At 42.2% G+C, this 19,992-nt stretch overlaps 1 protein-coding gene across 1 annotated transcript in view; it reads left to right on the top strand.

Annotated features, from left to right (window-relative positions):
- The window catches only part of LOC115117071 (lysyl oxidase homolog 4-like), a 59,502-nt gene that overhangs the window by 23,751 nt on the left and 15,759 nt on the right, over window positions 1-19,992 (top strand). Inside the window, exons 8-11 of the mRNA XM_065023056.1 lie at window positions 12,709-12,863; window positions 13,166-13,333; window positions 15,324-15,486; window positions 16,798-17,041. Of these exons, the coding sequence (XP_064879128.1) occupies window positions 12,709-12,863; window positions 13,166-13,333; window positions 15,324-15,486; window positions 16,798-17,041 (730 nt within the window). The remainder of the gene's footprint in view (window positions 1-12,708; window positions 12,864-13,165; window positions 13,334-15,323; window positions 15,487-16,797; window positions 17,042-19,992) is intronic.

The following is a 19,992-nucleotide window of genomic DNA, read 5'->3' as shown; positions in this document are numbered from 1 at the left end:
GTTCTCAACAATGCCTGGTTACATCTCTACCTCTAGTTACTGTTAGAGGAATGAGCACTGTTCTCAACAATGCCTGGTTACATCTCTACCTCTAGTTACTGTTAGAGGAATGAGCACTGTTCTCAACAATGACTGCTTACATCTCTACCTCTAGTTACTGTTAGAGGAATGAGCACTGTTCTCAACAATGCCTGGTTACATCTCTACTTCTAGTTACTGTTAGAGGAATGAGCACTGTTCTCAACAATGCCTGGTTACATCTCTACCTCTAGTTACTGTTAGAGGAATGAGCACTGTTCTCAACAATGACTGTTTACATCTCTACCTCTAGTTACTGTTAGAGGAATGAGCACTGTTCTCAACAATGCCTGGTTACATCTCTACCTCTAGTTACTGTTAGAGGAATGAGCACTGTTCTCAACAATGACTGCTTACATCTCTACCTCTAGTTACTGTTAGAGGAATGAGCACTGTTCTCAACAATGCCTGGTTACATCTCTACCTCTAGTTACTGTTAGAGGAATGAGCACTGTTCTCTACAATGCCTGGTTACATCTCTACCTCTAGTTACTGTTAGAGGAATGAGCACTGTTCTCAACAATGACTGCTTACATCTCTACCTCTAGTTACTGTTAGAGGAATGAGCACTGTTCTCAACAATGCCTGGTTACATCTCTACTTCTAGTTACTGTTAGAGGAATGAGCACTGTTCTCAACAATGCCTGGTTACATCTCTACCTCTAGTTACTGTTAGAGGAATGAGCACTGTTCTCAACAATGCCTGTTTACATCACTACCTCTAGTTACTGTTAGAGGAATGAGCACTGTTCTCAACAATGCCTGTTTACATCACTACCTCTAGTTACTGTTAGAGGAATGAGCACTGTTCTCTACAATGCCTGGTTACATCTCTACCTCTAGTTACTGTTAGAGGAATGAGCACTGTTCTCAACAATGACTGTTTACATCTCTACCTCTAGTTACTGTTAGAGGAATGAGCACTGTTCTCTACAATGCCTGGTTACATCTCTACCTCTAGTTACTGTTAGAGGAATGAGCACTGTTCTCAACAATGCCTGGTTACATCTCTACCTCTAGTTACTGTTAGAGGAATGAGCACTGTTCTCAACAATGCCTGGTTACATCTCTACCTCTAGTTACTGTTAGAGGAATGTGCACTGTTCTCTACAATGCCTGGTTACATCTCTACCTCTAGTTACTGTTAGAGGAATGAGCACTGTTCTCAACAATGCCTGGTTACATCTCTACCTCTAGTTACTGTTAGAGGAATGAGCACTGTTCTCTACAATGCCTGGTTACATCTCTACCTCTAGTTACTGTTAGAGGAATGAGCACTGTTCTCTACAATGCCTGGTTACATCTCTACCTCTAGTTACTGTTAGAGGAATGAGCACTGTTCTCTACAATGCCTGGTTACATCTCTACCTCTAGTTACTGTTAGAGGAATGAGCACTGTTCTCAACAATGCCTGGTTACATCTCTACCTCTAGTTACAGTTAGAGGAATGAGCACTGTTCTCAACAATGCCTGGTTACATCTCTACCTCTAGTTACTGTTAGAGGAATGAGCACTGTCCTCAACAATGCCTGGTTACATCTCTACCTCTAGTTACTGTTAGAGGAATGAGCACTGTTCTCAACAATGACTGCTTACATCTCTACCTCTAGTTACTGTTAGAGGAATGAGCACTGTTCTCAACAATGCCTGGTTACATCTCTACTTCTAGTTACTGTTAGAGGAATGAGCACTGTTCTCAACAATGCCTGGTTACATCTCTACCTCTAGTTACTGTTAGAGGAATGAGCACTGTTCTCAACAATGACTGTTTACATCTCTACCTCTAGTTACTGTTAGAGGAATCAGCACTGTTCTCAACAATGACTGGTTACATCTCTACCTCTAGTTACTGTTAGAGGAATGAGCACTGTTCTTAACAATGCCTGGTTACATCACTACCTCTAGTTACTGTTAGAGGAATGAGCACTGTTCTCTACAATGCATGGTTACATCTCTACCTCTAGTTACTGTTAGAGGAATGAGCACTGTTCTCTACAATGCCTGGTTACATCTCTACCTCTAGTTAGTGTTAGAGGAATGAGCACTGTTCTCTACAATGACTATTTACATCTCTACCTACCTCTAGTTACTGTTAGAGGAATGAGCACTGTTCTCTACAATGCCTGTTTACCTCTCTAGTTACTGTTAGAGGAATGTGCACTGTTCTCAACAATGCCTGGTTACATCTCTACCTCTAGTTACTGTTAGAGGAATGAGCACTGTTCTCAACAATGCCTGGTTACATCTCTACCTCTAGTTACTGTTAGAGGAATGAGCACTGTTCTCTACAATGCCTGGTTACATCTCTACCTCTAGTTACTGTTAGAGGAATGAGCACTGTTCTCAACAATGCCTGGTTACATCTCTACCTCTAGTTACTGTTAGAGGAATGAGCACTGTTCTCAACAATGCCTGGTTACATCTCTACCTCTAGTTACTGTTAGAGGAATGTGCACTGTTCTCTACAATGCCTGGTTACATCTCTACCTCTAGTTACTGTTAGAGGAATGAGCACTGTTCTCAACAATGCCTGGTTACATCTCTACCTCTAGTTACTGTTAGAGGAATGAGCACTGTTCTCTACAATGCCTGGTTACATCTCTACCTCTAGTTACTGTTAGAGGAATGAGCACTGTTCTCTACAATGCCTGGTTACATCTCTACCTCTAGTTACTGTTAGAGGAATGAGCACTGTTCTCTACAATGCCTGGTTACATCTCTACCTCTAGTTACTGTTAGAGGAATGAGCACTGTTCTCAACAATGCCTGGTTACATCTCTACCTCTAGTTACTGTTAGAGGAATGAGCACTGTTCTCAACAATGCCTGTTTACCTCTCTAGTTACTGTTAGAGGAATGAGCACTGTTCTCTACAATGCCTGGTTACATCTCTACCTCTAGTTACAGTTAGAGGAATGAGCACTGTTCTCAACAATGCCTGGTTACATCTCTACCTCTAGTTACTGTTAGAGGAATGAGCACTGTCCTCAACAATGCCTGGTTACATCTCTACCTCTAGTTACTGTTAGAGGAATGAGCACTGTTCTCAACAATGCCTGGTTACATCTCTACCTCTAGTTACTGTTAGAGGAATGAGCACTGTTCTCAACAATGCCTGTTTACATCTCTACCTCTAGTTACTGTTAGAGGAATGAGCACTGTTCTCAACAATGACTGTTTACATCTCTACCTCTAGTTACTGTTAGAGGAATGAGCACTGTTCTCAACAATGCCTGGTTACATCTCTACCTCTAGTTACTGTTAGAGGAATGAGCACTGTTGTCAACAATGCCTGGTTACATCTCTACCTCTAGTTACAGTTAGAGGAATGAGCACTGTTCTCAACAATGCCTGGTTACATCTCTACCTCTAGTTACTGTTAGAGGAATGAGCACTGTCCTCAACAATGCCTGGTTACATCTCTACCTGTAGTTACTGTTAGAGGAATGAGCACTGTTCTCAACAATGACTGCTTACATCTCTACCTCTAGTTACTGTTAGAGGAATGAGCACTGTTCTCAACAATGCCTGGTTACATCTCTACTTCTAGTTACTGTTAGAGGAATGAGCACTGTTCTCAACAATGCCTGGTTACATCTCTACCTCTAGTTACTGTTAGAGGAATGAGCACTGTTCTCAACAATGACTGTTTACATCTCTACCTCTAGTTACTGTTAGAGGAATGAGCACTGTTCTCAACAATGACTGGTTACATCTCTACCTCTAGTTACTGTTAGAGGAATGAGCACTGTTCTCAACAATGCCTGGTTACATCTCTACCTCTAGTTACTGTTAGAGGAATGAGCACTGTTCTCTACAATGCCTGGTTACATCTCTACCTCTAGTTACTGTTAGAGGAATGAGCACTGTTCTCTACAATGCCTGGTTACATCTCTACCTCTAGTTAGTGTTAGAGGAATGAGCACTGTTCTCTACAATGACTATTTACATCTCTACCTCTAGTTACTGTTAGAGGAATGAGCACTGTTCTCTACAATGCCTGTTTACCTCTCTAGTTACTGTTAGAGGAATGTGCAGTGTTCTCAACAATGCCTGGTTACATCTCTACCTCTAGTTACTGTTAGAGGAATGAGCACTGTTCTCAACAATGCATGTTTACATCTCTACCTCTAGTTACTGTTAGAGGAATGAGCACTGTTCTCAACAATGCCTGGTTACATCTCTACTTCTAGTTACTGTTAGAGGAATGAGCACTGTTCTCAACAATGCCTGGTTACATCTCTACCTCTAGTTACTGTTAGAGGAATGAGCACTGTTCTCAACAATGCCTGGTTACATCTCTACCTCTAGTTACTGTTAGAGGAATGAGCACTGTTCTCTACAATGCCTGGTTACATCTCTACCTCTAGTTACTGTTAGAGGAATGAGCACTGTTCTCAACAATGACTGCTTACATCTCTACCTCTAGTTACTGTTAGAGGAATGAGCACTGTTCTCAACAATGCCTGGTTACATCTCTACTTCTAGTTACTGTTAGAGGAATGAGCACTGTTCTCAACAATGACTGGTTACATCTCTACCTCTAGTTACTGTTAGAGGAATGAGCACTGTTCTCTACAATGCCTGGTTACATCTCTACCTCTAGTTACTGTTCGAAGAATGAGCACTGTTCTCAACAATGCCTGGTTACATCTCTACCTCTAGTTACTGTTAGAGGAATGAGCACTGTTCTCAACAATGCCTGTTTACATCACTACCTCTAGTTACTGTTAGAGGAATGAGCACTGTTCTCAACAATGCCTGTTTACATCACTACCTCTAGTTACTGTTAGAGGAATGAGCACTGTTCTCTACAATGCCTGGTTACATCTCTACCTCTAGTTACTGTTAGAGGAATGAGCACTGTTCTCAACAATGACTGTTTACATCTCTACCTCTAGTTACTGTTAGAGGAATGAGCACTGTTCTCTACAATGCCTGGTTACATCTCTACCTCTAGTTACTGTTAGAGGAATGAGCACTGTTCTCAACAATGCCTGGTTACATCTCTACCTCTAGTTACTGTTAGAGGAATGAGCACTGTTCTCAACAATGCCTGGTTACATCTCTACCTCTAGTTACTGTTAGAGGAATGTGCACTGTTCTCTACAATGCCTGGTTACATCTCTACCTCTAGTTACTGTTAGAGGAATGAGCACTGTTCTCAACAATGCCTGGTTACATCTCTACCTCTAGTTACTGTTAGAGGAATGAGCACTGTTCTCTACAATGCCTGGTTACATCTCTACCTCTAGTTACTGTTAGAGGAATGAGCACTGTTCTCTACAATGCCTGGTTACATCTCTACCTCTAGTTACTGTTAGAGGAATGAGCACTGTTCTCTACAATGCCTGGTTACATCTCTACCTCTAGTTAGTGTTAGAGGAATGAGCACTGTTCTCTACAATGACTATTTACATCTCTACCTCTAGTTACTGTTAGAGGAATGAGCACTGTTCTCAACAATGCCTGGTTACATCTCTACCTCTAGTTACTGTTAGAGGAATGAGCACTGTTCTCAACAATGCCTGTTTACCTCTCTAGTTACTGTTAGAGGAATGAGCACTGTTCTCTACAATGCCTGGTTACATCTCTACCTCTAGTTACAGTTAGAGGAATGAGCACTGTTCTCAACAATGCCTGGTTACATCTCTACCTCTAGTTACTGTTAGAGGAATGAGCACTGTCCTCAACAATGCCTGGTTACATCTCTACCTCTAGTTACTGTTAGAGGAATGAGCACTGTTCTCAACAATGCCTGTTTACCTCTCTAGTTACTGTTAGAGGAATGAGCACTGTTCTCTACAATGCCTGGTTACATCTCTACCTCTAGTTACAGTTAGAGGAATGAGCACTGTTCTCAACAATGCCTGGTTACATCTCTACCTCTAGTTACTGTTAGAGGAATGAGCACTGTCCTCAACAATGCCTGGTTACATCTCTACCTCTAGTTACTGTTAGAGGAATGAGCACTGTTCTCAACAATGCCTGGTTACATCTCTACCTCTAGTTACTGTTAGAGGAATGAGCACTGTTCTCAACAATGCCTGTTTACATCTCTACCTCTAGTTACTGTTAGAGGAATGAGCACTGTTCTCAACAATGACTGTTTACATCTCTACCTCTAGTTACTGTTAGAGGAATGAGCACTGTTCTCAACAATGCCTGGTTACATCTCTACCTGTAGTTACTGTTAGAGGAATGAGCACTGTTCTCAACAATGACTGTTTACATCTCTACCTCTAGTTACTGTTAGAGTAATGAGCACTGTTCTCAACAATGACTGGTTACATCTCTACCTCTAGTTACTGTTAGAGGAATGAGCACTGTTCTCAACAATGCCTGGTTACATCTCTACCTCTAGTTACTGTTAGAGGAATGAGCACTGTTCTCTACAATGCCTGGTTACATCTCTACCTCTAGTTACTGTTAGAGGAATGAGCACTGTTCTCTACAATGCCTGGTTACATCTCTACCTCTAGTTAGTGTTAGAGGAATGAGCACTGTTCTCTACAATGACTATTTACATCTCTACCTCTAGTTACTGTTAGAGGAATGAGCACTGTTCTCTACAATGCCTGTTTACCTCTCTAGTTACTGTTAGAGGAATGTGCAGTGTTCTCAACAATGCCTGGTTACATCTCTACCTCTAGTTACTGTTAGAGGAATGAGCACTGTTCTCAACAATGCCTGGTTACATCTCTACCTCTAGTTACTGTTAGAGGAATGAGCACTGTTGTCAACAATGCCTGGTTACATCTCTACCTCTAGTTACAGTTAGAGGAATGAGCACTGTTCTCAACAATGCCTGGTTACATCTCTACCTCTAGTTACTGTTAGAGGAATGAGCACTGTCCTCAACAATGCCTGGTTACATCTCTACCTGTAGTTACTGTTAGAGGAATGAGCACTGTTCTCAACAATGACTGCTTACATCTCTACCTCTAGTTACTGTTAGAGGAATGATCACTGTTCTCAACAATGCCTGGTTACATCTCTACTTCTAGTTACTGTTAGAGGAATGAGCACTGTTCTCAACAATGCCTGGTTACATCTCTACCTCTAGTTACTGTTAGAGGAATGAGCACTGTTCTCAACAATGACTGTTTACATCTCTACCTCTAGTTACTGTTAGAGGAATGAGCACTGTTCTCAACAATGACTGGTTACATCTCTACCTCTAGTTACTGTTAGAGGAATGAGCACTGTTCTCAACAATGCCTGGTTACATCACTACCTCTAGTTACTGTTAGAGGAATGAGCACTGTTCTCAACAATGCCTGGTTACATCTCTACCTCTAGTTACTGTTAGAGGAATGAGCACTGTTCTCTACAATGACTATTTACATCTCTACCTCTAGTTACTGTTAGAGGAATGAGCACTGTTCTCTACAATGCCTGTTTACCTCTCTAGTTACTGTTAGAGGAATGTGCACTGTTCTCAACAATGCCTGGTTACATCTCTACCTCTAGTTACTGTTAGAGGAATGAGCACTGTTCTCAACAATGCATGTTTACATCTCTACCTCTAGTTACTGTTAGAGGAATGAGCACTGTTCTCAACAATGACTGTTTACATCTCTACCTCTAGTTACTGTTAGAGGAATGAGCACTGTTCTCAACAATGCCTGGTTACATCTCTACCTCTAGTTACTGTTAGAGGAATGAGCACTGTTCTCAACAATGCCTGGTTACATCTCTACCTCTAGTTACAGTTAGAGGAATGAGCACTGTTCTCAACAATGCCTGGTTACATCTCTACCTCTAGTTACTCTTAGAGGAATGAGCACTGTCCTCAACAATGCCTGGTTACATCTCTACCTCTAGTTACTGTTAGAGGAATGAGCACTGTTCTCAACAATGACTGCTTACATCTCTACCTCTAGTTACTGTTAGAGGAATGAGCACTGTTCTCAACAATGCCTGGTTACATCTCTACTTCTAGTTACTGTTAGAGGAATGAGCACTGTTCTCAACAATGCCTGGTTACATCTCTACCTCTAGTTACTGTTAGAGGAATGAGCACTGTTCTCAACAATGCCTGGTTACATCTCTACCTCTAGTTACTGTTAGAGGAATGAGCACTGTTCTCAACAATGCCTGGTTACATCTCTACCTCTAGTTACTGTTAGAGGAATGAGCACTGTTCTCTACAATGCCTGGTTACATCTCTACCTCTAGTTACTGTTAGAGGAATGAGCACTGTTCTCAACAATGACTGCTTACATCTCTACCTCTAGTTACTGTTAGAGGAATGAGCACTGTTCTCAACAATGCCTGGTTACATCTCTACTTCTAGTTACTGTTAGAGGAATGAGCACTGTTCTCAACAATGACTGGTTACATCTCTACCTCTAGTTACTGTTAGAGGAATGAGCACTGTTCTCTACAATGCCTGGTTACATCTCTACCTCTAGTTACTGTTCGAGGAATGAGCACTGTTCTCAACAATGCCTGGTTACATCTCTACCTCTAGTTACTGTTAGAGGAATGAGCACTGTTCTCAACAATGCCTGTTTACATCACTACCTCTAGTTACTGTTAGAGGAATGAGCACTGTTCTCAACTATGCCTGTTTACATCACTACCTCTAGTTACTGTTAGAGGAATGAGCACTGTTCTCTACAATGCCTGGTTACATCTCTACCTCTAGTTACTGTTAGAGGAATGAGCACTGTTCTCAACAATGACTGTTTACATCTCTACCTCTAGTTACTGTTAGAGGAATGAGCACTGTTCTCTACAATGCCTGGTTACATCTCTACCTCTAGTTACTGTTAGAGGAATGAGCACTGTTCTCAACAATGCCTGGTTACATCTCTACCTCTAGTTACTGTTAGAGGAATGAGCACTGTTCTCAACAATGCCTGGTTACATCTCTACCTCTAGTTACTGTTAGAGGAATGTGCACTGTTCTCTACAATGCCTGGTTACATCTCTACCTCTAGTTACTGTTAGAGGAATGAGCACTGTTCTCAACAATGCCTGGTTACATCTCTACCTCTAGTTACTGTTAGAGGAATGAGCACTGTTCTCTACAATGCCTGGTTACATCTCTACCTCTAGTTACTGTTAGAGGAATGAGCACTGTTCTCTACAATGCCTGGTTACATCTCTACCTCTAGTTAGTGTTAGAGGAATGAGCACTGTTCTCTACAATGACTATTTACATCTCTACCTCTAGTTACTGTTAGAGGAATGAGCACTGTTCTCAACAATGCCTGGTTACATCTCTACCTCTAGTTACTGTTAGAGGAATGAGCACTGTTCTCAACAATGCCTGTTTACCTCTCTAGTTACTGTTAGAGGAATGAGCACTGTTCTCTACAATGCCTGGTTACATCTCTACCTCTAGTTACAGTTAGAGGAATGAGCACTGTTCTCAACAATGCCTGGTTACATCTCTACCTCTAGTTACTGTTAGAGGAATGAGCACTGTCCTCAACAATGCCTGGTTACATCTCTACCTCTAGTTACTGTTAGAGGAATGAGCACTGTTCTCAACAATGACTGCCTTCATCTCTACCTCTAGTTACTGTTAGAGGAATGAGCACTGTTCTCAACAATGCCTGGTTACATCTCTACTTCTAGTTACTGTTAGAGGAATGAGCACTGTTCTCAACAATGCCTGGTTACATCTCTACCTCTAGTTACTGTTAGAGGAATGAGCACTGTTCTCAACAATGACTGTTTACATCTCTACCTCTAGTTACTGTTAGAGGAATGAGCACTGTTCTCAACAATGACTGGTTACATCTCTACCTCTAGTTACTGTTAGAGGAATGAGCACTGTTCTCAACAATGCCTGGTTACATCACTACCTCTAGTTACTGTTAGAGGAATGAGCACTGTTCTCAACAATGCCTGGTTACATCTCTACCTCTAGTTACTGTTAGAGGAATGAGCACTGTTCTCAACAATGCCTGGTTACATCTCTACCTCTAGTTACTGTTAGAGGAATGAGCACTGTTCTCTACAATGCCTGGTTACATCTCTACCTCTAGTTACTGTTCGAGGAATGAGCACTGTTCTCAACAATGCCTGGTTACATCTCTACCTCTAGTTACTGTTAGAGGAATGAGCACTGTTCTCAACAATGCCTGTTTACATCACTACCTCTAGTTACTGTTAGAGGAATGAGCACTGTTCTCAACTATGCCTGTTTACATCACTACCTCTAGTTACTGTTAGAGGAATGAGCACTGTTCTCTACAATGCCTGGTTACATCTCTACCTCTAGTTACTGTTAGAGGAATGAGCACTGTTCTCAACAATGACTGTTTACATCTCTACCTCTAGTTACTGTTAGAGGAATGAGCACTGTTCTCTACAATGCCTGGTTACATCTCTACCTCTAGTTACTGTTAGAGGAATGAGCACTGTTCTCAACAATGCCTGGTTACATCTCTACCTCTAGTTACTGTTAGAGGAATGAGCACTGTTCTCAACAATGCCTGGTTACATCTCTACCTCTAGTTACTGTTAGAGGAATGTGCACTGTTCTCTACAATGCCTGGTTACATCTCTACCTCTTGTTACTGTTAGAGGAATGAGCACTGTTCTCAACAATGCCTGGTTACATCTCTACCTCTAGTTACTGTTAGAGGAATGATCACTGTTCTCTACAATGCCTGGTTACATCTCTACCTCTAGTTACTGTTAGAGGAATGAGCACTGTTCTCTACAATGCCTGGTTACATCTCTACCTCTAGTTAGTGTTAGAGGAATGAGCACTGTTCTCTACAATGACTATTTACATCTCTACCTCTAGTTACTGTTAGAGGAATGAGCACTGTTCTCAACAATGCCTGGTTACATCTCTACCTCTAGTTACTGTTAGAGGAATGAGCACTGTTCTCAACAATGCCTGGTTACATCTCTACCTCTAGTTACTGTTAGAGGAATGAGCACTGTTCTCAACAATGCCTGGTTACATCTCTACCTCTAGTTACTGTTAGAGGAATGTGCACTGTTCTCTACAATGCCTGGTTACATCTCTACCTCTAGTTACTGTTAGAGGAATGAGCACTGTTCTCAACAATGCCTGGTTACATCTCTACCTCTAGTTACTGTTAGAGGAATGAGCACTGTTCTCTACAATGCCTGGTTACATCTCTACCTCTAGTTACTGTTAGAGGAATGAGCACTGTTCTCTACAATGCCTGATTACATCTCTACCTCTAGTTACTGTTAGAGGAATGAGCACTGTTCTCTACAATGCCTGGTTACATCTCTACCTCTAGTTAGTGTTAGAGGAATGAGCACTGTTCTCTACAATGACTATTTACATCTCTACCTCTAGTTACTGTTAGAGGAATGAGCACTGTTCTCAACAATGCCTGGTTACATCTCTACCTCTAGTTACTGTTAGAGGAATGAGCACTGTTCTCAACAATGCCTGGTTACATCTCTACCTCTAGTTACTGTTAGAGGAATGAGCACTGTTCTCAACAATGCCTGTTTACCTCTCTAGTTACTGTTAGAGGAATGTGCACTGTTCTCTACAATGCCTGCTAAGGTGGATTAAAATGACAAATGGTCAATTACATTAAACAATGGTAAACATTAAGACACAACCACTGAACATTACTAATCAGTACTACTTACTACTTACACTTGATAATAATTAGTAGACGGGACCCCACATTTTTCTGTTCACTACAATAAATATTTATCTTCAATCGTTACAGTTCAGAATACATAATGCAATTTAGTGACAAAGTTTATAAAACATCAAACAGTATTTACAACTTTGAAAGATAACCTTATGGGAGGTGATGTCTGTTTATTACTTTAAGTATTGACACTGATATACTTTGAGTTGGGACACTCCAATGGTTCTAGGCACCTGGTTTCCACCCCCAAAAATGTTAGCAGAACTAATGACTTTTTACAGTGTGAGGTCACGCACACAAAGAGCTCTGATTGGATACGAGATATGATAGGGTTCACAGGCTACATCTGCTGTACCTCACTGGAAAAGAAGATCAATCTAAAGTTTACACAAAAACATTTCTCCTTTGAAAATGAGACCTTGAAAGCAGAGAATGTAAAGTATGATACAGCAAGAACTGGACAAAGTAGGAGAAAATTGAATGGGAAATTATTGGGAGTGAATTTGCCTTTTGCTGACTGTTTACAGCACTTTGATCATTGCTAGTGACATCAATGAAACTGAAACCAACGTCTGAACACATCAGCTGCCATTTGAACTCTCGTCATCACCATCATCATCATCATCAGCTTCTATTTTCAAATCTGACCAATACTATATTATCATTTCTACTACTATATGTAATTTACTCTGAGGTGGTATATGTACACAGTTGTGTGTGTGTGTGTGTGTGTCCCTCGTGGTGTGCTGTGTTGGTCCTGGTAAGTTAAACTGTGGTTGTTCTGATCTACCTACTCACATATTTTTTGTGGTATTCTACTCACCGACAGAGAGGTTTGGGTCAGGAAGTGGGTTGTGTTTAGCCTATTTAGTGTGTGTGGATGTGTACCCAGTCCTTGTGACCAATATGGATGGAGGCCGACATTCTATCATTATAGATAACCAACATAGGAGACCAATATAGGCCTGCAATCACCAACTCTCTCGCTCTCGCTCTCTTTTGCTCTCTCTCTCTAGGTACTGGTCCTATCCATATTAACAGTGTCCAGTGTTTGGGGACAGAGAAGTCTATCCTAGAATGTAACTTCCAGGATGCCCCTCTATGGACGTTCAAACACACCCAGGACGCCTCAGTACGCTGCAACGTCCCCAAGCTTGGCCTGGACAGCATGGTTAGAACATACACAAATCCCATTATTATATACACATTAGATACATAACTCTAAACATTTGACTTGCCAACTTACAGGTTTAGAAAATACATCATTGAAATTGAAATGTATTTTTCTCCTCTTCCTCTTCTTCCTCCTTCCTCTCCTCTTCCTCCTCCTACCTCTCCTCTTCCTCCTCCTCCTACCTTTCTACCCTCCTTCCTCTGCTAACACCTCCTCCACCTAACCTCCTTCCTCTCCTCTTCCTTCTCCTACCTCTCCTCTTCCTCCTCCTCCTAACCTGCTTCCTCCTCTTACCCCAGGTGCGGTTGGCGGGAGGCAGGGAGCCAGGTGAGGGCCGTGTGGAGGTACTGATGGATGTAGGGGGTCGTAAGAGATGGGGGTCAGTCTGCAGTGAGAACTGGGGGATCAACGAAGCCATGGTGGTCTGTCGACAGCTGGGTCTGGGATTCGCATCCCGAGCACACCAGGTATGGAAACACACCTATGAAACCCTATTCTCTGTATAGAATCACAACTATGAAACCCTATTCTCTGTATAGAAACACACCTACGAAACCCTATTCTCTGTATAGAATCACACCTATGAAACACACCTATGAAACCCTATTCTCTGTATAGAAACACACCTATGAAACGCTATTCTCTGTATAGAAACACACCTATGAAACCCTATTCTCTGTATAGAAACACACCTACGAAACCCTATTCTCTGTATAGAAACACACCTATGAAACCCTATTCTCTGTATAGAAACACACCTATGAAACCCTATTCTCTGTATAGAATCACACCTATGAAACACACCTATGAAACCCTATTCTCTGTATAGAAACACACCTATGAAACCTTATTCTCTGTATAGAAACACACCTGTTAAACACACCTATGAAACACACCTATGAAACCTTATTCTCTGTATAGAAACACACCTATGAAACCCTATTCTCTGTATAGAAACACACCTATGAAACCCTATTCTCTGTATAGAAACACACCTATGAAACCTTATTCTCTGTATAGAATCACACCTATGAAACCCTATTCTCTGTATAGAATCACACCTATGAAACACACCTACGAAACCCCATTCTCTGTATAGAAACACACATATGAAACACACCTATGAAACCCTATTCTCTGTATAGAATCACAACTATGAAACCCTATTCTCTGTATAGAATCACAACTATGAAACCCTATTCTCTGTATAGAATCACACCTGTTAAACACACCTATGAAACCCTATTCTCTGTATAGAAACACACCTATGAAACGCTATTCTCTGTATAGAAACACACCTATGAAACCTTATTCTCTGTATAGAATCACACCTATGAAACCCTATTCTCTGTATAGAATCACACCTATGAAACACACCTATGAAACCTTATTCTCTGTATAGAATCACACCTATGAAACGCTATTCTCTGTATAGAAACACACCTATGAAACCTTATTCTCTGTATAGAATCACACCTATGAAACCCTATTCTCTGTATAGAATCACACCTATGAAACACACCTACGAAACCCCATTCTCTGTATAGAAACACACATATGAAACACACCTATGAAACCCTATTCTCTGTATAGAATCACAACTATGAAACCCTATTCTCTGTACAACTATGAAACCCTATTCTCTGTATAGAATCACAACTATGAAACCCTATTCTCTGTATAGAATCACACCTGTTAAACACACCTATGAAACCCTATTCTCTGTATAGAAACACACCTATGAAACCCTATTCTCTGTATAGAAACACACCTATGAAACCCTATTCTCTTTATAGTGTACTACTTTTGTCCAGAGCCCTTTGTGGGAATATGGTGCCATTTCAGATTTGTCCCTATACTCCCTGACTTCCACAATTCACCAATCAACTCACTGAGTCTCCCTGAGTCCTCAAACATGAACAGCTGAAATACTTAGTAACACTTTCCATGATACACAATTAAGCAATAAGGCTCTAGAGGAAGTGAGATCTTTGCCATTATAAACTGGATGGTTTGAGCCCTGAATTCTGATTGGCTGAAGGCCATGGTATATCAGACCGTAAACTACGGGTATGACAAAACATTTAGTTTTACTGCTCTAATTACGTTGGTAACGTAGTTAGCTTAGTTTATAGTAGCACTAAGGCTCCTTGGGGGTTTGTGATATATGGCCAATATACCACGGCTAAGGGCTGTCCGGGCATTTCACATTGCCTAGTTCCTAAGAACAGCCCTTAGCCATGGTATATTGGCCATATACCACACCTCCTTGGGCCTTATGGCTTCAATATACCACAGCTAAGGGCTGTTATTACGCATGAAGCCAAAGTGTAGTGCCTGAATACAGCTCTTATCCCTGGTATATTGGCCATATACCACAAACCACCGAGGTGCTTCATGTACAGCAGTCACACATTCTCTCTCTCTCCCTCTCTCTCTCTCTCTCTCTCTCTCTAGGAGACATGGTATTGGGCTGGGGATCCTAACGCAGCAGAGTTGGTGTTGAGTGGAACCCACTGTGTCGGAAATGAGCTGTCAATCCAACAGTGTCGCCGTAACAACCACATCCACTGTCCCCGGGGTGGCGGGGCTAAGGCTGCAGGGGTCACCTGTTCAGAGAGTGAGTCATCACAGCACACCTGTTCCACCTGGCTAGATCTCCACACCTGTTCCACCTGGCTAGATCTCCACACCTGTTCCACCTGGCTAGATCTCCACACCTGTTCCACCTGGCTAGATCTCCACACCTGTTACACTTGGCTAGATCTCCAAACCTGTTCCACCTGGCTAGATCTCTACACCTGTTCCACCTGACTAGATCTCTACACCTGTTCCACCTGGCTAGATCTCTAACCCTGTTCCACCTGGCTAGATCTCTACACCTGTTCCACCTGGCAAGATCTCTACACCTGTTCCACCTGGCTAGATCTCTACACCTGTTCCACCTGGCTAGATCTCTACACCTGTTCCACCTGGCTAGTTCTCCACACCTGTTACACTTGGCTAGATCTCCAAACCTGCTTGTTCCATCTATCTCTGTTCCACCTGATCTCTACACCTGTTCCACCTGACTAGATCTCTACACCTGTTCCACCTGACTAGATCTCCACAGCTGTTCCATCTGGCTAGATCTCCACACCTGTTACACTTGGCTAGATCTCCAAACCTGTTCCACCTGGCTAGATTTCTACACCTGTTCCACCTGACTAGATCTCTACACCTGTTCCACCTGGCTAGATCTCTACACCTGTTCCACCTGGCTAGATCTCTACACCTGTTCCACCTGGCTAGATCTCTACACCTGTTCCACCTGGCTAGATCTCTACACCTGTTCCACCTGGCTAGATCTCTACACCTGTTCCACCTGACTAGTTCTCCACACTTGTTCCATCTGACTAGATCTCTACACCTGTTCCACCTGGCTAGATCTATACACCTGTTCCACCTGACTAGATCTCTACACCTGTTCCACCTGACTAGATCTCCACACCTGTTCCATCTGACTAGATCTCCACACTTGTTCCACCTGGCTAGTTCTCCACACCTGTGTAATCTTAAGAGATCCTTCCTAGGCTTCTGTTCAAAGATCACGAAATGGGAGAAAACAGTTTGTAACTGAAGTACCTGAAAATGTTTCTCCTTTTTTGCTTCCTGAACGTGAACTCTGATTGATCTGACTGTTCAATCAATGAATCAAATGTATTTTATAAAGCTATTTTAACATCATTAGTTGTCACAAAGTGCTTTACAGACAGGAAGCCTAACACCCCAGCCAGAACCACCTGCATTGCAACTGCTGAACCTCTAACCTACCCCTCCCGTCTCCGTAGTGGCCCTTGCCCCAATGTTTCATGTAATACCTGGTTAACCTGTCACTCCGATATATGTTTAGGTTAACCCTAACCTCTCACCCCTCTTCCCTGCCCTCTAGCTGCCCCTGACCTGGTACTAGATGCCCAACTGGTTCAGGAGACAGCCTACCTGGAGGACCGACCCCTACACCTGCTGACCTGTGCCAACGAGGAGAACTGTCTGTCGTCTTCCGCTGCCAGAATGAACTGGCCCTATGGACACCGCCGCCTGCTACGATTCTCCTCCAGGATCATGAACATGGGACGGGCCGACTTCAGACCTAGAGCTACCAGGGAGTCTTGGACCTGGCATGCGTGTCACAGGTAAGGGGTGTTGTAGTAAGGGGTGTTGTAGTTGTAGTCTTTGGCATTGTGAACATGAAAACGGCTGACTTTAGACCTAGGGTTACCAGGGAGTCTTGGACATGGCACGCATGTCACAGGTTCTGCGTGGGAGTCAGGGGCTTTATAGTTCTAGAAGGCCATGTATTTGTTGTTCTGTTTCACTGCATGAAGGAATTGTTGTAGTTTTACAATGCATTGTCATATAGTTAGTTTGTAGTAGTTGAAATTCTCTGTTGCCATACTTGTCATGAGCTGCAGTACTATATCACTATACTCTATGGAGGGGACGTGGGCAGTGGTATGAAGTACTTAAGTAAAAATACTTTCAAGGACTACTTTTTTGGGGTATCTGTACTTTAATATTTATCTTTTTTTACAACTTTTACTTTTCACTACATTCCAAAATATGATAATGTAATTTTTTACTCCATACCTTTTCCCTGACTCTCAAAAGTACTCGTTACAGTTTGAATGCTTAGCAGGACAGGAAAATGGTTCAATTTACACACTTATCAAGAGAACATCCCTGGTCATCAGTACTGTCTCTGATCTGGAGGACTCACTAAACAGAGAACATCCCTGGTCATCAGTACTGCCTCTGATCTGGCAGACTCACTAAACAGAGAACATCCCTGGTCATCAGTACTGCCTCTGATCTGGCAGACTCACTAAACAGAGAACATCCCTGGTCATCAGTACTGCCTCTGATCTGGCAGACTCACTAAACAGAGAACATCCCTGGTCATCAGTACTGCCTCTGATCTGGCGGACTCACTAAACACAAATGCTTTGTTTGTTTGACACTTAAGTATATTTTAGCAATTACATTTACTTTTGATAGTTAAATATATTTAAAACCAAATACTCTTTGACTTTTACTCAAGTACTATTTTACTGGGTACTTTCACTTTTATTTGAGTAATTTTCTGTTAAGGTATCTTTACTTTTACTCAAGTATGACAATTGGGTGCTTTTTCCACCACTGCTTGTGGGTGTAGGAGTTAAGGTACTTTCACATATCCCCCGTATGACCTGGTTCCTGGAGCGTGAGGTACCCTGATCCGTGCTCTAAAACAAACTGAAACGAATCCTGGACCTGGTGAGTAGGGGGTGCAAGATTCAGGACCAGGAGTGCGAGTCGTGTTGAACTTGTTGTCCGTTGCAAACAAGCTAGCTTGCTAGCATCATGTAGAATGTACATTTTGCTAATCACATCCTGAAAGAGTTACTTTCAGGTCTTGTGAAAACAAAACCTATTCTGTAGAATTCTCAAAAACACTGTAGGAAACCGAATAGGGGAACTGAATTTCATATGTAAAAACGCCCCTACTAACAGTCCCTTAGTAACAGTCCTTTAGTAACAGTCCCTTAGTTACAGTCCCTTAGTTACAGTCAGTTAAAGTCCCTTAGTTACAGTCAAAGGGAGGCTGCTGGAGTCCTCGGTCATTATAAGTGGTTGGTAGTGGAAGTTGTGGTTTTGGATGACCATGTTATAGGTAAATGGTTCCATTACCTCAAGGAGTTATGGAAACCAACACCACAAACTTCCATTTTACAGCTGTAATGGCCCTTGTGGTACATGATTGTTCTGTGTGGAATGAGTAAGGTCTTATTGACTTGAACTGCATTGAATTGATTTAGTTACAGGTTAGAAAGCATGTAAAAGTATGATCTAATTGTCATTAAGTACAATAAATGCTGTTTGGCAGAAACTTACTTACAGAAACTAATGGTCCAAATAAAGCTTTTCTTCGATAATGTTATGGATAGACTTATGGAAAATGCCCGTTTTGGGGGAAAAAACAGTTCATTTTGCTGTTATGTTATGCTTATCTCTTAGTGGATGTCATTGCTAAGTACATTGCAAACGAATGACCCATCACTTTTATAGCCTCATTTTTCATATAACACATTTCATGCAATTCTACTCATTTTGCCTTAGGGTGGAGTAACATTTTCTTCAGTTTTAAAGCGAATTACCTGCAATTGTAGACATTTTGCCATGTTAATATGATTTCTGAGTGAGTGTGACTAGCAAAATCAATGGGGGCCCCCTGGATATCAGGGCCCCCTGGAGATCAGGGCTCCCTGGAGGTCAGGGCCCACCTGGAGATCTGCCCTGTGTGTCTTGTGGGTATCCGGCCATGATCACTACACCTGTAGATAGATAGCTGGCTAGACTAACTTACAAATTTAAACGTTTTTAACTGACTTTGCTAATTGAGTGACTGTCAGTGACTGACATAAGAGAACAAACTGCTGATGCATAACCAAATGTCTGAACCTTGTATATTCTACTACTGTTACCCTCAAATTAAGTTGAGACTCAGTGGTCGGTGCTAAAAGCGACCTCTTATGTCACTTATGCCCGGAGCCGTGTGCCTGTGTGTACTGTATGTGTGTTCACCAGGAATGCATGAATGTGTGTGTAGGTGAGTTTCAAAGCCCCCCATTCACTGTGAGTGTGTAAACAGGTCTGTGTGTGAGCGGTTCAACCTAGCAAGTTCTAGAACAAGCTTCTTTGAGAGGTGTTCCTCTGCCACATGTTCTTGTGTTGAGATCACTGGGCTACCAGCCATAGGGAGCTCCTGTTCTGATTCCCACACATACACACACCAACCAGGTCCCCCGCGATACCAGTCAGTATAACACGTCCATCCATGTCTGAGGACGTGGGGAGATGATGTGGAAACTGACCACTAGGGGCAACAGTGAGCACTGTTACCTTCACGTAGGTTTCGGTTTTGCAAGGGTGTTGTGGAGGGGCATAACCTTAAATACTTTGAGAAACATGGATCAACATCTAGTTCTAATGTGAGACTGGGAGAGCCAGTTGCACGCACACACACACACACACACACACACACACACACACACACACACACACACACACACACACAGCCCTTTTACACCACATTACCACAGCATAA

The sequence above is a fragment of the Oncorhynchus nerka genome, linkage group LG10, assembly GCF_034236695.1.
Source record: "Oncorhynchus nerka isolate Pitt River linkage group LG10, Oner_Uvic_2.0, whole genome shotgun sequence".
NCBI lineage: Eukaryota > Metazoa > Chordata > Actinopteri > Salmoniformes > Salmonidae > Oncorhynchus > Oncorhynchus nerka.
Note: the sequence above shows the minus strand (reverse complement) of the source record. Positions and strands in the feature narration are given on the sequence as shown.